The sequence below is a fragment of the Mustela putorius genome, unplaced genomic scaffold (genome assembly GCF_011764305.1).
Source record: "Mustela putorius furo isolate JIRA1106 unplaced genomic scaffold, ASM1176430v1.1 tig00003909_pilon_pilon_pilon, whole genome shotgun sequence".
NCBI classification, from domain to species: domain Eukaryota; kingdom Metazoa; phylum Chordata; class Mammalia; order Carnivora; family Mustelidae; genus Mustela; species Mustela putorius.
This window is the reverse complement of record NW_025422057.1, coordinates 5,768,627-5,788,813: the sequence shown is the minus strand read 5'-3', so window position 1 is coordinate 5,788,813 and position 20,187 is coordinate 5,768,627. Positions and strand designations below refer to the sequence as shown.

Genomic DNA, 20,187 nt, shown 5'->3' with positions numbered 1-20,187 from the left:
TCTGATACACTTCCCGGGTAGGGTTGCCCAGTAAAACACAGGACACCAGTTAAATGTGCACTTTGATAATTAACCATCTCCCAGATACCGCTTCACCTTTATCTGAAGTCTGAGTTTCAAGGGACATGCTGGACTTTCATTTACTAAATTTGTCAACCCTCCTATCAGGGAAAGCTCCCATAACTGTTGCTACTACCCAAGAAACTTCAGATTTTTCCATATTTTTGTATCATTGATTAGCATCTATAAATATTTGGAAGATATACTTTCTGAAATTGGATTCTTCTCTGTTTTGCATCTATCACATCATTTCTATGGACATGATGGACTATCCTTTAAGGTCTTAAGTCTTTCTTCCAGGTACCACCACCAGTACCACCATGAGTGACTTATACTTTGTATGCTAAATTTGCAACAGTCTCCATGAAACACAAGTATTCAAAAAGTGCAGATTTAGCATTTGGATCCTTTCCCCAAACCTCCAACCATTCTGAATGCTCACTTTCAACTGAAAGTGTCTCTAGAAAATAATGATGTAAATCATATTATCATTACTCACATAAAGGTGGCCCATTGCTGCCCTTCCAGAAAGCTACAGAGGATTTTTGCAATCTCAACTGCTCTTTAAAAAAAAAAAATCTGTTTTCTATTATGAAAAATAATCTAAAAATAGTTCCATATAACACAAGGATAAAACCATCTGTATGATCTCTCCAAAGAGCTCATATTTCTATAGATTTTTATCACTTTCCAACTGTTCCAACAAGTTCTGAAATTTAAGAAAGTCATGTAGATTTGGCAGCTAAAACTCATTAAAGTATTAAATTTAATCACTAATATTGCAATTATTTTATGTTATTCTTATACATCATAGAAGGTTCAAATCAAATATGTATCAAAGTAAACAAAGCACAAAACTGTGTTAAAACTCATGGCAGACTTTCTTAAATATCACATTAATATTTCCACCAATTATCAATCAATAAAACCAAAATATTGATGCAACAGAAAAATACCCAGCACTCCAGTACAACACACAGAGAAAATGTGTATCTGAAAATGTTAGCCCCAGTGTGTGTCTCACGAATAACTTCCAACAGGTGTAAATAACGCGAGGCCCCTCATTAGGACTGTCACATCAAAACTGGTATGTATTTTCTTAAGAATCAAGATTTCACTTTCGAAGAAAAAGGTCAGCATTAAAATAAAAACAAAACTTGTACAGAAAATCACGAATGCAGTTAATGTGATTTTTTAAACTTGAGCCATCGAGAAGTCCAGAAAACGAAACAACTGACCTTTGCGTGGACGCTCTCCATCGGGTCCCAGAGATCTCCATTCAAGAGAGAAACACGGACAACTTCATAAGCTCCCCCGCGGCCCCTTCTTCCTGCCGGCTGCATGGTGGGGGCTAACTTGCTTCCCGGGCTCAGCGCTGCATCGAAAAGAAAACAGCCCGGGTCTTCATTCTTGTCAGGAAGATTCTGGCATCAGACACGTATGACCTAAATGACTCAGTGAAAATATCTGGAAGGCCAAGGAAGCCAGAGAAACAGCATTATCTATGAAGCCACAGTCAAGGTTAGAAGTGATGAATACTCTTGTCAATCCAACCCAAGAATTCTGTGACTTAAACAAAAGCTAACTTTTCCCTTCAAGTCCTATGGCTTGTGCTGGGTGATGTGGAAGACCAAGTATATAATTCTGTCCTCAACAAGCAACAAAAATCACACAAGTGGTAACTTTTTAAATGATGAATTAATGCTTTGCTTTAAATCAGCTCTCTCTTAAACATCTCAAGGCTTTAGCTGTATTAAGACTAAATCCATTTACTTAAGTCCCAGTGAATCAGCTCAACACAATGCCAATTCTACTCTCTGTACTTACAGAGGCTAATTTTATATGCCTCACTGAGTGATTCTATAGACAAAATTAATCGGCCAGTTCAGACTGACTAGACTGGTTTATGTAAAAAAAAATTAAGTCACTCAATAAACTATTATATGATCTTGTTTCTTGGGGTCCTGTCGAACCAGTTAATGTCCCGACACAGGTTCAACTTAGCCCCATTTCCATAAACAGTCCTAATGGAAAGTATAACTTTTTTTCTCTTCTGGACAGTGTATCGCTTTCCTAACAAGTCAGGTAATTTCTCTGGGATTGCTCTCCTATGAGGTCACGTTCCTGCTGTTTGGTATGACCGGAGCCTGTCCCTCGAGGTCAAGGATGGGAGCAGAGTCCCTCACATGTTATTCCCATTTCTTCAACCAGGACTCATAATTTTCAGACCTGAGTCATAATAGCACAGTTTTAAGTTACTAAGGAGTTCACATTTATTGGGCACAAATGGTATTGAAATTTTAATCCTAGACATTTTACAGTTCCCCAAATACTTTTAAATCCACACCATTTTATCACTCTTGATGTGGAAGTCTGCCGTTATGTTCAGGTTACAAAAGGATTACTCCTTGAGTATTAACTGTCTGACATAGCTGCTCCAGAAAATTCTCAAGCTGGTCACAAAGCATTTAAAACTCCCAGTTATTGAGGGACCACGGGAACAGGGATGAGCAGAGAGTTAGGGATATGGCCAATGGCAGAGGAGGTGAGTGGGTCCACTGGCCACGAGGGGCCCGGGCAAAGCGTTGTGGGGGGAAGGACCATGAGCCACATGAACAAGCAGAGGAGAGTGGGGGGCGGGGCTCAGGCCTGGGACTAGCTAAGCATTTTGGGATGAACCCACATTCGAGTGATGAGGGTTCTAGCCATGTCACCAGAAGGGATGCGTGTGGGTCGTGACATCTGCGGACACTGGGGGAGGGCCTGATAGAAGTGGGAAGACTAGGTATCTGAATGGAAGATGCCAAAGCCCTTCTCCTGGCTGCAGAGGGGGTGGCCACTGGCACACAGAGATCATGGTTAGATGAGCCCTGACCACCGGCGTGGTTTCACAGCCTTCATTGCGCTCCCCAGTAGTGCGCCATCACTACAGTGGGGGCTTCGGGGGAGACACAGGCCAGCACCTGTTCCCGCTCTTCCGCGGGTCAGCTGCGGGTCTCTCAGCCAGTTGTTCTCCCCCTGCTTGTTTGTCCACTCCTTCACGTACTCATTCAACAACCATGTATTCCCTGTCTGCCTTCTGATGGGCACTCTGATGTCTTCCATTCAAAAAGCCCATCCTTTCTGCTTTGGGTCAGTGTGCGCTCATGTCACCTGGCTGGAGACAGCCCCTCTGCCTCCACAGCCAGGACCCTCATCTTGGAAATGCAGCTTAACCCCAGAAGACTCCGTTCTCTCCATCCTGTGTATCTGAGAGAGGGTCCCAGGTAAAGCTGCCCTCACGACTTGCGTTCTTGAATTGGCAGAAAGAGGACTAGCGCGACCATTTCGGAGGGCGGTCAGGACCATGAAAGAACAGGGCTATGGGGGCTCAGTGTTAGCCTTGTTCTGCTTCTGTCAATCTGCAGTACTTTCTAAATACAAGATAATAAGAAAAACGAGGTGACAGTAGAGTCATGGGGAGGGCTACTCTTGATGGAAAGGCCAGGAAAGACCACTACTTGTTGGGGGAGGGGTGCCCATTAGCACAGATGTGAAGATGGGAACCTGCCAGTCCCACACAGAACCACAGGGAGAATGAGCCAGCAGAGGGACAGCAAGTGCTTTCCTCTTCCATAAAATGAGGCAGAGCGTGGGGATGCCAAGAGAAAATAGGCGTGAAGCAGAGAGCAGCGTCCACTGGTTTACCAGCATCATTCTCGCCAAGACTCAAGTCTCTTGCTCAGGACTCTCAGTGGGATTCCTATGGTGGAATTTACCAGAAGTTCATGCTGAGCCAGCCATATAGCTCGTGCAGAGCCAGACTATGGAAAGCAATTAGCCGAGTGTATCTTAACAGAGAGCAGGTGTGTTCTTCGAATTGGACCAAGAAGGCTTTGAAATACCAGTAATTATGGAATAAGAATTAGAGATCTTCTGAACATTCCCCTAAACCAATGAAAACCACACCACAGGCCAAGAGTCACCTTGGCCAGTATTTCACTTTTCAAAAGTTGGGTGAAACTGTTAAGAAAGTGATTGCAAACATTTAAAAATGTTCTCTACAAAAACAAACCAATTTGATTCTAAGCTGTTCCTGGCAGTTCTGGAAGTTAAATTTCCAACACAAGTGGATTATTCACTTGAGCAGTTAGCCACAAATCCAGTTGTCCAAGGGCTTATAAAATCCAAAACAGGAGCTCTGCCTCACCCACCACTCAGCTGCCACGGGGAAGACAGGAGGCTTTCCAGGGGCACTGCAGCCATGCTCTCAAAGACCTAGGAGATCTTCACTCAGCCTCAGACATTGGAAAACAACCTTCACATACAACTAAACTCACTTGAGAAGCCACATGTCTTAGAAGGAAGCAGATGGCACTAAGAGGTCCGGGTCTCCTGGGTGAATCCTTAGCAGGATTCTGCCATCAGGGGAGAGGGGTAGCAAGTTCATATCCTTGATTTGGGGGAAGCTGGAGAACCTTTGTGGGGCCTCCTAGATGACAATCAGGCTGCAGCTGCACAAACCAAAGACAAGGAACGTTCTTAGTTCTCTGAACCTTTTTCCTCCAAGACTCTTGGTAGTAGAAAATTAGAGTTATTTATTCTCCTGAAGGCAAAATGTTCCAAGAACTGAACACTCCCCTTTTCACCTACATATTCCATCATCTTAATCCAAAAGAAGTCCTTTTTGGCTGAATTCTTTTTGTCTAAGAGGCTTTATTTCTGAATATTCCAAGGAGAATTTCAAGGCAGACTGTGCCAGCACTTGGAGAATGTTGTGCAACCTTTTTAAGAAACTGAGTAACTGCCCTGTTTGCCAAATACAGTATTTATTATTTACGTACACGGATAATGAAGCTGTCCCTCAGCTTTTTAACTGATTGCACAATACCCCTAGCAGTATCTGTAGTCAGGAGACTGTTTCTTATGAGCTCTGCTTATGTATTTATACACTGGTATTTCTTTTAGATGATGCAAATAAAAATTTCATTTGTGCTGCATGGATAGACAGAATAAATTATACACAGCTGTGAGATATCAGAGTGTATTTTATGGAGGATCTTGTTGACAATCCATAAAAGCAGGTCCTGAATGATGTGTACATCTAAGTCCTTAGAAGCCCAGGGGAAAAAATACGACCTTATAAAATATACAGTTTGCATACATTTTGTTTCTCCTAGTATTTGGGAATCAACAAAATTCAGTTGCCTAAATAAAAAAATGTGAATAACTTATATTAGGAAGGAGCTTCTGGCTTTTTTTTTTTTTTTTTCCTGCTGGGTAACCAGATACATTGCTTGCCATTTTGATAAAATGGTCAGTTTGCTTCAGTCTTATAGTGGGGAAAAAACCATATTAGATAGTTTGGTTTCTATTAAGATTTCATCTATAATAATGAGCTTTACTTTCCCATGGGAAATGTGTATGTCTATTTTGCTTTTGTCTTCGCCGGAGCTTTTTACCTTTGGACTTGTGACCAGCCAACAGGGAAGGTATAAGACCCAATTCCGCAAGCAAGCAAGAATCTTTGCAGCAATGGCTTTACAGTCTTGGAAAAGCCACTAATAAAGACACCTGCCTGAAGAGATGTAGGATTCCCCCCATTAGAGCCCCCCAGAGCCTGGCTGCTCATGGAAGTCCTGCCTATCCCTGCTCTGGCCAACCCTCCTTTGCCTGTCTTACTAAGAACAACAACATGATGTCCATTGATGGGCATCAGTTATGCACAGAGACAGACCGACGTGGAGTTCTGGGACAGTGAACAATGGACACCTTGGAGCCACAAGGCCCAGCGCTGGCCTTGAGTCCCCTGATCTACTTGCTCCAAGCCTACCTCTGGGGTTCTGCCTTCTGCAGAACAGGAAGCACATTCTCCCCCTTCCTAGTTCTTACAGGGTAGAGGAAGCTTTAATGCATGGAACTAGTTTAGGATATTCGAATCCACTTTCCCAAACTTCTATACAGGGTTCATCTGACCAAACCACACTAATGGTGTGAATGTGACCATGGTCCATCCATCAGTAGAAAATGCCAGGCTTAAGTACTGGTGTGTATCCACTCAGGCTACCCAGTGGGCCACTATGGAAGCAAACTCTGATGAGAGAAAAACTCAAGATAAAACTTACACATCACATCTGGAATTCTGGCTTTAAAGGGAAACCAATATGAACACCTGCGCAGACCTAAGAGAGGAGAACCGATCTGAGGCACTAGAAGTAGGATTAAGATAAATAATCTTCTGAAAATCTAGCTGGGGGGAAAAAAATTGAGGTAGCCATTATGAACCACAAACCAATCTGGGGACAAGGCTCTGGAAACTCATAAAGCATTTTCCTTAGCCCCACATATGTGAAAGCAAAAGACAATCTTACAGAACTGACCGAACTGCTCCTTATTTCAGGAAAATATGGTTGCAGTGCTCCCATAAAGGACGGATGTGTTTCCTAGGTTCAGATTCCTATTTGCAGTCTTACCAAATAACGCTGTCACTCTTTCATTTCATCTGCAGACTCCCCGGGTGGAAATTAGGAATGTGATTTTAAAATGACATAGCTCTGGGATGCTCAAAAGAACCATGGTTAATCTGAAAAAGAGTAACTTCAGAGTGGAAAAACCTGAAAAATACTACTTTGGCCAGATGATCAAGGCAACATGAAGAGCGATGTCACACTGCCTGTGGGTACCTTTCAAAGGATATGGTAGGAATGACGCTTTACTTCAGCCGCCTTACTCCCCAAAACCCATGGCTCCAGTCTAACCTGAGACAAATGCCAACAGAGCCATGACCTGCAGTACACATGACCAACAGACTTTGAAATAGGCAAGGTCAAAAACAAGGGCACTCTAAGAAACGCTCGCGGTCAAGAGGAGTCCAGGGAGGCAAGACAAATGTCCTTCAGGGTCACATGCTGATGGAATGGATAAACAGCAAGGGAGAGGAGATAACAAGTAAGGAAATCTGAGTGAAGTATGAACTTTGGTTGAAAAAATGTTAACTTCGGTTTATAAGTTATGATAAAAGAATAATATGAATGTAAGCTCTTTAACAAGGGAAATTGGGTGTCAGGAATATGGAAACGATCTATATTTTCTTCTCAATTTTCTTATACATCTATAACTGTCCTTTAAAGTCTGTTGATAATCACTTTTAAAACTTAATCTGAATCTTGGAGGAGCAATGTCATTGTGGAGCCATTCAGTATCCAAAGCTCGGAGATGGCCGGTGACCACGGAGGGCTCCAAACACCCGCAAACTGGAGGACTTCCCCCTCTCTGCTCTCATCGCTCCTCATTCAGGGGGAAGAAAAGACAGGGCGGCAGCAGTCAAGTGCAAAGCATCAAGTAAGTGATACGGTTTTCTAGAGCAGGAAAAGGCAGAGGTGTGTGAGAGCAGAGGATTCCCCCAGCAACTGAAAGGCCCCCTACGTGCCCCCAGATACTCCAGAGGACAAAGAAAGAACAAATTGCTGTAAACACTTCTACATTTTGGGATGATTGGCTCCAAGGCTCTGGGGGAGTACAGAAGTAAGAAGTTGGTTTAGGAAGGTGACACCAAGTGACAGTCACATAAACAGTTCGATAAAAGGATGTCGAAACAGAACCAGATCCTATCAGAGCCTAAGGTTTTACTTATCCACACTGGCAGGATGAATTATCAAGACGAAGGAAGGAAGGCGCCACAGTGTCGAGTCAGAAGACACGTCCTGCACCCATCACAGGCCATTTCTGGATGCTCTTGGGCAAGTTCCTCCTGCTTGACACTCTGATTCTTTCTGTGTCCTGGAGGTTATGGGACCATCGTCTACTACACAAGGCTGGCAGGAGGCCCCAAGTGAGATCATGGATGTAAAGTGTCCTTGGGTGTCATTTAGCTTAGATTTTTTAGAATCAGTGTTTGGAAAGAAATACACGAAAAAGCTCTTCCAGGTTTGTTCTGAGTGTCGGGGCCATGAATTCATTGTTTTTCTTCTTTATGTTTATATGTATCTCTGATTTTTCTATAATCAGTACATATTGCTTTTGTGATGGATAAACTTTTATGATGAATAAAAAATAAACTTAAAAAAATATCAATCATTTGGACTCGTGACAACAAACCAACTGCTTGAATGTTTTACTTTCTTACCAGCTTTCCTGGCATCACAGATACCAGACTTGGGCATGCCGGAGGACAGAGCCCATTTGGAAATAAAAGCAATCAAGCACTATGGAACAATTACAATTTTGAAAAGATGTTTTATATGTCATTTCCAAACTCAAAGAAAGCTGGTTATGGCTTCTCGTAAATGTTTCAAATGGATTCATATCCCAAGCATCCACTGTCTCTACTACACAGAAAAGTAATTCTCCCTGCCCGTAGTGTATCTGTTTGCAGGGAGCAAAATCATTTACAACATTAACAATAAGTTTATACCCTTTGCTGGTCAGTGGAAAGTGGAAGCTAATGCAAGGACCATTTTACAAATGGCCAGCCTGAATTACGGGATTATATGGGTTATTCTTAATGTTGCCTAACAACGAATGGCAGAATTAATGACAAAACCCAAGCGCTTTGCATTTCAAATACATTCAGTCAATTTGCCATTCACTACAGGGACCAAGTCCTGCTATAGGAACTCATTTGATTACTCTTGGGGGTTGGAGTCGGTCAGAGTTTTCCAAAATTTACCTTGTAAAAAAAATTATATAAGGGGGAAAAAATAGAACCAATGACTAAAATCTATACTCTAGGATCCATTTTTGAAAGTTAACAGCAAAAGGACAAGAATAAAAATGAATTTATTTCACTCACTATTATAAATTCAGCAAATGGAAGTCCACAACAGTGAGGGAGCGACCACTTTCCCCTACTAGAAGCTCAGTTCCATCTGAGGGCAATTTCTAACATCCTTGGTGCACCATTTGTCACCACTGACCAACCTCTGCTAGTTGGGACAGTGAACAATGAGCATCTTGGAGCCACAAGACTCAGCTCTGGCCTTGAGTCCCCTGATCTCCGTGCTCCAAGCCCACCTCTGAGGTTCTGCTTTCTGCAGAACAGGAAGCACATTCTCTCCCTTCCTAATTCTGAACACTGGTTCAGCAGCACCTGACCATTCTCTGACCAGGTCTTGCCCTGTTCCACTCATCCCCCTTCCTCTGACCTTCTCTCCCTGAGGGATGGAACAGCCCCCCAAGTCCCAGATCGGGGTCATCTTCCCTCTCTACTCTGACTGTCCCCCACAGAACTCATTAACATTAAGCTGATGTTGCCCAAATCAATATTTTCCCATCTGGCCCACTCACCCAAGAGCAGTCTATATTACAATACCTACTGGGCATTTTGATTCCTATGTCTTGTCACCACGATCACCTCAGACTCAGCATCTGCAAAAATCAAAGGTTTCATTCCATTCCCCAGTCAGACAACAGAGCATTCTGTATCACCCTTGTCTTGCTAATGCCACCACCATTCCCTGCTCCTTAAGTCACATGGTCACGTGGCTGGGTGATCTGACATAGTCCTTGTCTTATGACCCACGGTCAACAGCTCCAAGGAGCTTTTAATGGTGCTTTGTTTTTGTCTCCCGTTTTCTGAAAACTCTCCTACTTCTTAAGTGGATCCTTCTCCATAGCCTCAGAACCTGCAGGCTCTCCCTCTTCCGGTCTTCAAGGAGGGTCCATCTGAGAAGAGCAAAACCCTACAGCATTGTTGTCCATCAAGAGAACATAGCGTAAATGTCCTAAGGCTGCAGCGAGTGTGGCGGTCAGTAGGGCTACAGTGCAGTCGGTGACTGGGACGGAGAGAGCTGTGGGCAGAAGCACGGCAGGCAAACAAGGCCTGGCTCTCGGCGCGCCTCCAAGGCGGGGTCTGGTGTGGGGTGCAGTGGGAAGACATTCTGGAGTGGGGTCGTAGGCAGAGTAAATCATCCGTATTAGAAACATTCTCTGTATGAGAGAGGAGAGTATGAAGGCTGGAGAAGAATGGAAAAACAAGAACCATTCGTAGGCCCCAAATGCAGTGTTGCCTTAGAACGTTGTGTATTTCTTAATTTTAAAATTTGCTGACATGCCTTAAACTGTAGTTGTACATCACTGTCATTTTGCTGTTTAAAAGCAACCGATGTGTTCCTGAAAGTGTTGTGTGATCTACTTTTGGTGTTAAGGCAGAATAGTAGTATGTGTAAGCTGCATGTTAGACACTTGTCTTTTTTAAAAACTAAAATAATTGTACTGAAAAAGATTATGATTATGATTATCATAGGTGACATAATCAATAAGCATATATTGATCACAATGGTGATCACTAACTGAACGGCAGCTACACACCAAGCCCCACTCAAACTCTTTGAATCTTTAACTTGTTTAAACTTCACTATACCCACGAAGTTCACCTTCATTTAATACATGACAAAAGAGGCCCAGAGAAATGCAGCCCACGACCAAGCAAATCAAGACGCCAGGAGGCCAGTCCCCATGGCTAAGTTCTCGGGTCTGTGCTCCAGCCGTATTGCACGATACAGGAACAGTCCCTCGGGCCTGGAGATGCTTGGAGTAAGACTGAATCCTTCCCTGTGTCCTAAACTCCTAGAACTCCATCCCCTGGCCACCTCATCTTACTCGTTCTATTGTCAGTCCCCACCTCTCTATCCCTCAATCTAAAATCACAAGAAGAGGGGCGCCTGGGTGGCTCAGCGGGTTAAAGCCTCTGCCTTCGGCTCAGGTCATGATCCCAGGGTCCTGGGATCGAGCCCCGCATTGGGCTCTCTGCTCCGCAGGGAGTCTGCTTCCTCCCTTCTCTCTCTGCCTGCCTCGCTGCCTACTTGTGATTTCTCTCTCTGTCAAATAAATAAAATCTTTAAAAAATAAAAATAATAAGATAAAGTCACAAGAAGTAGGGGCCTTGTTTATCAAATTCACTGTTATAGCCTCATGTGCTGACATGTATTTATTTAGTGAATTATTACCAAAAAATGAAAAGTTGCCACAGCCTGTTGTGATCATAATGACATAAGGGAGGGAGCTGGGGCTTGGTTCTCAGCGTGGAGGTTCTGAGAGGTGATTTTTAGCTCACCCAGCGATGTCTGGTCCCTGGCAGGTAGGTGCACAGAACCAAACTCACATGTGTCTTATTCATAAGCCAGGAGTCCCATTTACTTACTTTTAATGAGAAAGAATTGGCAAGTCAACCAGAGCCCTCAACCAAAGCACTTTGCTCATTATCTTCCCAGCAGGAACTCTTCCTTGAAAAGCCAAATTAAGATCAGGACAGAGAACTGAGGGACCATAATAGAAACTGTGATCATGAAAGCCCAGTATTTCCTTTTCCACTCAAGAGTGTGTACCTGCCATGCTCGCAGAGGTAGAACAGGACCTCAGCAGGTGTGCTGCACACCCAAAGGAAGCAGGCGTAGGCTGATTATTTGAACTTGACTCTACGGACTCCAGGAGCCCGTGAAGGCTAGCTCCCAAACCTTGTAACTTGTAGTGTAGATGACTCTCCTGCCGCCATTTGGACACATCATCTTCTTTATGAGAAAAACCCACTTTGAGTTTTAACTCAGATAATAGTTTATGGACGTGATACCCTATGTGTGCTTTTGCGGAAATATATTCAGAATTCCAGAATGCAACACCAGGGGAATAACCTATGCCTCACGCCCCTACTACAGAGCATTTCCTCCCCCCTTCTCTACCTGCCGGACGCTCAACTGTGGGGACTCCTGTGGCTCTGGCGGTTTGGGGGGGGGGACCGGGCAGGACTGGGGGCCTTGGCTTCAAGGTGGTACCTGGAGGAAGTCAGGATGGGGGATAATGGGAATTAGCTAGCACACATCTGCCCAGGGGAAAGTGTGGCTCTCTGGAGGCAGGGGCAGGGAGTATTTTACAACAATTAATATTCCATGTGTTGACTTTGCTGGTTGAATTGGAAGGACCCCAATGGGAATCCTAACATCAATAGTCCAATAGGATAAACAAAACTATTATGACACAGTGCTAGAGTCCTGTGTTCAGAGATGTTTCACTTCTCTGAGATTTGATAAATATTTACTAGGTACACAGAATGACTAGGGAGCACTTTTAGTAACTTCAATTAGAAACACTTTCATTCTCAGTTTTTGTCCAGGTTAGGAACTTTCAAACAATTTCCTCTCAATAATACAAATCTTTATTCTGATCTAGTCCCATGAGACAACAGAACTGGCCAATACTGTACTAGCCAACAAGCATCTTACCAGAGCAAGTGCTTTTGTGGGCAGAGTGTCATTGCTCTGCTTTAAAATTCATGCTAGCGCTGCATTAATTGTTTTAAATGGATTCTTGATCCTCTATAAAATTAGCGCTGATAAGCCGTCCAAGCGCCATCGCTGTGAGGGGACCACAGTCACTACCCAGGAGCTTGCCCTGTCTTTCCCTCTCCCGGCTGGTCACACAGGGGAGCGCAGTGGCATCCACAAGAGGAGGCATGGGGTTCCATGGCCTCCCTGCTCTATGGAATGTTGGGGGCAGGGGAGAATGGGCAGGAAGTGGGCTGGGCCCCCTCCTGCCCTTTGCAGAATATGAAGCATGACTGTTTTCTGTCCTTTCAGCAGGACCAGGCTCTGGCAGGTCAACATCTCAGTAGCCAATCATAGCCAACAGTTCTCAGTAGCCAAAAGTTCTTTAAAAGCCCTCTCAAAAATATCTGAGTATTTGTGGAATGCCTGGATGGCTCAGTGGACTGGACATCCGACTCTTGATTTCCTTTCAGGTCGTGACTTCAGACTCCTGGGATAGAGCCCCACGTTGAGCTCCCTGCTCAGTGGGAAGTCTGCTTGTCCCTCTCCCGCTGCCCACCCCCCCACTCTCTCTCAAATAAATAAATAAAAATTTGAGCATTTGTAAAGAAAAAAAAATTTCCTTGTTGTTTTAGTGTGCGTTTGTCCCTGAAGTTAAACTTTTTCATGTTTGTATCATTTTCATTTCTTAATTCAGTGATTATGATTCCCTATCTCTTGCCCATTCTTGACTCTTCGAATTTATTTCTACGAAATGTTATGTGCTAAGAATATTAAACAGGCTTAGTTCTAAAATGAACACGCCACCAGACAACACCTGAGTCAACCAGCATCTTCCCCAAGAGTGGAGGTGTCTGTCCCCTCCACTGGGGGATCCCCCCTCTATGGCCCAGGAGCGGCCAGCAGGTGGTGTAGGGTTCCACATGGCTCAAGACCACAGGCAGCCTCTGCCTTCCGGGGTCCCTTCTGATGCACAGAACAGAGTACACGAAAGTTAACCCCCGGGAGAGCCAAGGAGACCATAGGAGATGACTTGTGGAGAGAAAGCCTTTGACTTAACACCTAGTCCGTGGCTGAGCTCCATCTGAAGTAAGCATCTGGGAGGGAAGAAAGGAAGGGAAGCGAGCTGCGCTGAGGGTCCGTTTCCCGTCAGCTTCCACGCTGCGGTTTCCCCCTCCATTCAGACTCGCTTCTGCCCTCAGAGAGCACGAGGTCCCGTGAAGAAGGCCGGGAAGCTGAGCGCCTGCGAGAGCGACCTGAGTCCAAGTGGGAAACGGGCTGCAGTTGACATGGTCCAGGAGGTGGCAGGCTTCGGACAGGTGCGCTCAGGGCACTCACATGCGCAGGGACGGAGGGAGGCCAGGACCACGTCCCAGGTGTGCCTGGGCTGCAGAGGGGGACCTGTGAGGACGTGGATGTCTCTCAGGAGAAAAAGGTGCTACCTCGGGTCCAGTCGCTAGTGCAGCCCATGTGCTCTATTGGTCCGCTCTTAGACTTCGTTCTAACAGACATTCTAATGTTTACGCTGCGGACAGACAAACGCTTCTTCCATCTCTCTTCCCCTTGGAATTTCAAACTCACAAAACCTTCATCACTGAGGAATTTTCTTTGACAGTCTCCATTTATGAGAACAGACAATAAATCAGGATCCGTGTAGGGCTGCCAGACGTAGGAAACAAAACCTTGACGTCCAGCTCAATCTGAATCTCAGATAAACAACGGGTCTTCAACAGAAGGCACCCCCTGCAATATTACGAGACCCTGATCGGAAGTTCAGACTGAGCTGGGCATCCTCTGTTTTATCTGGCAGCCTCAGATCCAGGTTCCTCGAATAGTTCGCTGGCCCACAAAGCCAAAACATTTCAATCAATTCGTAGGAGCGCATTCTAGCTTCAGAACTTGAGGTGACCGCGAGAATGCCTGGGACGTCATTCTGCTCCGTCAAGTCAGAGTGGGCGACCACATTTACTGTGGCACAGAACGGGGCCCAAGTAACCCAGCTGACATATTTCAAAGGGGAAAGAGAGATGGGATGCCCACTCAAGAGCCCACCTCTTCAGTAACTGGATCCTCTTAATCTCGAAGCTCGTGTAACCCAGCTGCTGGGAGACAAAATCTATACACAATAAAGAGTTTCATTCAGGGGTCCGCATGACTCCATCCGTCACCGAAGCACATGTTTGGCACGGACTGAAAGCCAAAAGCAGTCTAACAAATATTTCAAAACTGAATTTATATCTTTCTAACACATGGTTTATATACGGATGTAATACCTAGAGAGCTTTTCAGTTCTCAGATCATATCCTGGCTAAACTACAAATAATGTCTGCAGCAGACCACAATACCAAAATTATTTGCTTTTTAAATATGTTAAAGAAAGCTAAGTGTATGAGGGGGCGGCTGCCAGAGATGCCTGCTTTAGTATGCAATTGTTAGAAGGGAGCAGAATCCACACACATCCACAGTAAGCTAAATATTTGCGTAATTCCTTACACAAAGAGGGAGCTGCTCTCTGAAGCTCCAGCTTCGGGATGAAACTTACCAAGGACACTTAGCTCATGTTTGAAAAGTTCTGAGTACACGCTCCCTCTAGGAAAATGCTTGAAGGTCTCCTCTGTAACAGGGCACATGGGGTGTTCGCTCCTGCTGTCCCAAGGCAGAAAGACTTAGCATAATGGCTTTCCAGGCAGGAGAGCGAGCTCAGGCGTACTGCCTGGCCCTAAGTGGCTTTTCCTGACGACCAATTTCTAGATCGAACTGAAAATTATGGAAAGACAAATATTTTGTCTTCAGAGTCAAACAGCCACATGTTTGTAGACTTTCCTGTCTTCATCATTTTCAGTTTTCCTCTGCCTGTGTGGTAGCTGGAGACACAGCTTCCACATTGGGCAGCAGACCCTATTCGCCCCTGGCTGGCCAGGGTGTTCTCGTAAATACTTCCATACCCTCCCCGCTCCCAAGAGTGAAATGGAAACATGGAAACTGTCAGCAAGCACAGTCCCCACGCTGGCACCTGCTGAAATTCTCCTAACTTTTCCCGCAGATTGCTTTCTGATGAGGGCTGAGTGGGGAGCAAGGAAGTCATCACATTGATTTTCTGAGAAATGATACAATTTATGTTTTTTGACTTGACAGTATTAGCAGAAATCAGAGCCACGGGGAGAGAAACGCTCCTCCCGCACACGGGCGCACATTCGCACACACGTTGGCATGTGCACACCTTAGGGCTCTAGAGGACAGACTCTGAGAGAGGGAGGGGGACAGGGACAGCTGCTAGTGGGGTCATCCCCATCACGAGGCTCATCTGGCCCCACAAGGTGACCAGAATTTTAGGAAGCTGCTTCCCCAGGGCCTGACTGTGCGCATTTCTTGGAGGACATTGCACGGTGGCTTGGGTGCAAAAAGGAGCGGGAGTGTCCTTGGAGGCAGTTTTGTAGCCAACAACTCCCAGGTGCTCACAAAGTGCTTTACCCGACGCAGACTGCCATGGTGGGCTGTCCGCACCCTATTCTCCCCATGTGCAGGAATGGGAACAGGATGGGTGGGAAGTGAGCCCTGGAGAGGCCAGGTACCTTGAGTGAGCCTTGCCAGAGCTCAACCCCCCAGCAGGTGGCAGAGGACTGGCTCAAATCTGGGGCTTCACCTGCCCTGGTCACCTAAGACTCAGGGTCTCTTCACACCACACTCCCCCTCCGTAGGGTATGCCCGAATTAGGGGCTTCAGTTAGCCGAAGCAGGGCTAGGAGGCAGGCAGTGGCCAGGCTTTCAGCAGAAGCTAGGCTGAGGCAAGGTGCATCCTGAGATCCAGGCCCCACTCTCAGCAGAAGCTGGTGCCGAGCACTGAGCCCCCTGACCCCTCAGTCTGTCCCCTGGTCTCCCTTCCAGTTTCAGGTTTCCTGCATGACTTAGACCTCATCAAATGTGGCCCAGTTATAACCAGTGCTCCTGCCGGCTCTACCCTCTACCAGCCCCATACAAGTTAGCAGGCTCTCCAAATTGATGCCCAGGCCAGTTGTCCCTCTCTCTAGAAATTACTCTGCTCCCTCGAGGTACAACAGATCCCTGTCCCACCCAGAGAGCTGCCCAGAGCCTCCCTCGAGCCCCCACCCCCCCATACACCCTGGCCAGGCACTGTGTATAGTCTTCCTGATGTGGAATCTCATGCCACAGCCTGTGGTCATGACCGGGCCATATGGGAGATGGCCTCTTAACAGAAGCTTTTATTCTGAGCCCCAACTCCCAACCTCCAGGACCTACCACATGCTAAATAAGTGTGTTGAACAGATATGATAGAAGGGATGAGGTCCAGAAATTGTCAAGGGAGATGTGTGCAAATGGCCTAGCTAACAGTTTGGGTCCAGAGGGAAAATGCCAACCTCCTCATCAACAAGAAAACACCTCCATATGTGGACTGCTTTCCCAGCATCCTCTCTTATAACAGGGCACTGAGCACCCCGGGGCATTAGTTGGTTTCAGGTGTCATCCATATGTCCCATGATTCAGGCCTTAACCCTCACCAGGTCTTTGAACTCATACCTAAGAGTGGATGGTTGAAAGCACACACAGGTCACTGGAAGGCTCTGGTCCTTCTCCCCTCTCCTCTAGATAAAGGGTCATGAAATTATTCTGGGATCTTCACTGAAGGAACTCAGACCTCGAGGGTCTCAGGACCCTGGCTCATTAGTACCACTTCTGGCGGGGGGCAAGATGCTCTCAGACAGGACACTGATCACGGAAACATGGTATTCCCTTCCCAGACCCCTTCCAAGTCTTTTAGTTAGAGCAGCATCTGTTTGGTATAATAGACCTAACACTGCCCCCATCCTTCTGCTGACCACCCTTCTGCATAAAGGGAGCAGGGCTCTCATTCAGGGACATCGACAGGGGCCAGTGGCTAGGAACAATGTAATCACCCTGCTGTGTTTTCCTTCTATTTGTTTCTATACTCTTTGTGACAAGTGACACTGGCCTTCCATTTATAATATGGAAGTACACTTTCCTCCTTAAATAAATTGAAGTAGAATGTGTATGTATTGACTTAAAGGAAAATGTAAGATAAATTAAGAAAAGATGTTACTTAAGTAAATGATAGCACAGGTGACATCCACATTTGAAAAAATCATGGAGTTGTCAATGCCAAGGTGGGAAACTTGGTAGTACATGGACTGCTTAGACCACAGCTGGTCCACACTGCTATGTGCTGAATTACTGAAGCGGCTCAATAAATAAGCAGGCCCTGACCCCAGCAGAGATGAGATCCTAATTCAGGGTACAGTACCAAGTGGGGTATGAATCTGAGTTCATAACAAGCTCCGTGGATGATTCCAATGCAGGCCATCTGGTTGATCAGCAGTCTCAGAGACCCTGGCTTTGAATCAATAATCCTTGACCACCACTCTAAAATCAAAGCATAAAGTCTCCTCTTATGATAGGAATGTCCCTATTTGGTGATCTCTGCTATGATCAAAGCTGGCTTTGTTCTACTACTCCAGAACATCTATCTTTTCATCCATGAGACATTCGAGCATATCCTACACACACAATACAGCCCATAGATTGAAAGGGAATTACCACCCACTCCCTATGTTCACATGGAAGCGATACCTAAGAAGTAGAGGAGTATGAGACATAAACTTCAATACCAATGAGCTCACAACATCATGAGGCCCTTACTGAGTCTGCCAGCCTTTACAGAGCACCAGCCATGTTACAAGCCCTTGGGATGAGAGTCAAAGGCCACAAGTCCAACTCTGAAAGCCTTCACAGTATGAAGTAGAGCAGACAATGGTGTCAGAACAAGATGGCGGAGCACCCAGGGACAATGCCTACCACAACCTGAAGAAAAGAACTGGAGGTAGAGGTGGGATGACAGTAGTCAAGGAGCTGTCCCAAGGGACAGAGGATCACAGGCACAAAGGGGGTGGCATGCAGAACAGCATCCAGGGCTGAGAAAGCAACATATGTAGTAAGTAGTCACATGGATGATGAAACGGGGCAGGCCCTGGGGTTACATTAGCATGTCATGCTTTTCACTTCATCTGTAGAGGACCTCAACCTGCTTACTAAAGACCCAAGTTCTAGGAGGGCTTCTGCTAGCTAAATGAACTGAACAGGATATGCTTGAGTTCTAAAGCTAACCAACGCTTGAATGGACAAAGGTAATGGAACCCAGCTCTAGCCCGACCCTGCTCATATATCTTTTGGGAGATTTCATAACGTACCCAGAGTTCCTAAAAAGATTGGGAAACTGCCTTCTGTGACAGTTGATTGCTCTGGGCCAGCCAGCCCTAGGCTTCCAGCTGCCCTTACTTGGGAAACACACTCCCCAGGGATCATGTCCCTTTGCAAGTCTACAGAATATTGTTAAGCCCAGCCAGGGGACTCACAGCACATTCTGCAGGCCTAAATGTAGTATCAAAGGAAGGTAGTCTATGTAAATCTGAGATGACATATTTTAAGTAATTTTTATACTGATTAAAAAAAAAAAAAAAACCTTCTTTGGGATGTCTGGGTGGCTCAGTTGGTTGGACAACTGCCTTCGGCTCAGGTCATGATCCCAGGGTCCCGGGATTGAGTCCCACATCGGGCTCCCAGCTCCACGGGGAGTCTGCTTCTCTCTCTGACCTTCTCCTCGCTCAAGTTCTCTCTCACTGTCTCTCTCTCAAGTAAATAAAATCTTAAAAAAAAAAAAAAAAAAAAAAACTTCTTTAAAAGAAGAAGATGTCTGGGGCGCCCAGCCAGCTCAGTCGGTGGAACATGTGGCTCTTGATCCTGGGGTCATGGGTTTGAGCCCCTGGTTGGGGACAGAGATTAAATGAATGTTTTTTGTTTTTTTTTTTTAAGATTTTATTTATTTATTTGACAGAGAGAGATCACAAGTAGGCAGAGAGGCAGGCAGAGAGAGGGGAAGGGCAGCAGGCCCCCTGCTGAGCAGAGAGCCCGATGTGGGACTCGATCCCAGGACCCTGAGATCATGACCTGAGCCGAAGGCAGCGGCTTAATCCATTGAGCCACCCAGGCGCCCTAAATGAATGTTTTTTTAAAAAGATATGCATGTACGTTCTTATTTTCCATTGATCCTTCATCGGTGCCTCCATGAAATCCTGCTCCTTCCCTAGACTGTAGCCCTCTTTGGACAAGTCATTTGACCTTTTCAGCCTTACCTTCTTCATCAGAAAAATGACAGATTTATGGATTGTCCCTACCACTTTTTGAAGTCCCAAGAATGTAGTATTGTGGTTTTAGGAGTCATTTTTATTAAAGGAAAATCCCCAGAGTGTGTCCCATCATAAGGCTGGTTTATTGCACCTGCCTCCTGCTCTCCATCAACCTTTGGATTTTGAGTAACTAGTGGTCCTTTCTTCTGGGAGGAGGGCAGAGAAAGGACTCAGGAGGGACTGCACATACACATTGTCTCGGGCATACAGGAGGCACTCCCTGAGCATCTGGGGAGGGGATGGTGGAAAGGGTAGTGGCCATAAACTGGGTGAGTTTCTAGTTTTGCATGCATCTCTGAAATCCCGTATTCTGTGCACCTTACTAGCACTGGTACATGCAAATAACATTTCAGTTTAAATTAATTTTTTTTAAAGTAGGTCCTTAATGGAAAAAAAAAAATCACTTAATGCTGAAAACAAACTGGTTGGCTATTAAAAAAAGAAAGCTCTGTGGGAGGAGTCTCTGGGGGAGAAAATTACTCAGCATGTCCAAGTCTTCTAACATGTTTGTTTGTGAAGTGAGTGGCATAGAACCAATAGAGGCAAGATCTCCAGTCACGATTGATAAGACATTTTGCTTTTTAGTGGAATATTCAAAAAAGATAGTCAATCAGTAAAATTTTAAATCTACATTCTTCATTTTGGGGTGGTGGCACCATGAGGAGATGGAAGTTT

At 45.4% G+C, this 20,187-nt stretch overlaps 1 protein-coding gene across 1 annotated transcript in view; it reads right to left on the bottom strand.

Annotated features, from left to right (window-relative positions):
- Positions 1–20,187, bottom strand: part of ADAM12 (ADAM metallopeptidase domain 12) — a 337,607-nt gene that overhangs the window by 293,744 nt on the left and 23,676 nt on the right. Inside the window, exon 2 of the mRNA XM_045068602.1 lies at positions 1,299–1,435. Within this exon, the coding sequence (XP_044924537.1) occupies positions 1,299–1,435 (137 nt within the window). The remainder of the gene's footprint in view (positions 1–1,298; positions 1,436–20,187) is intronic.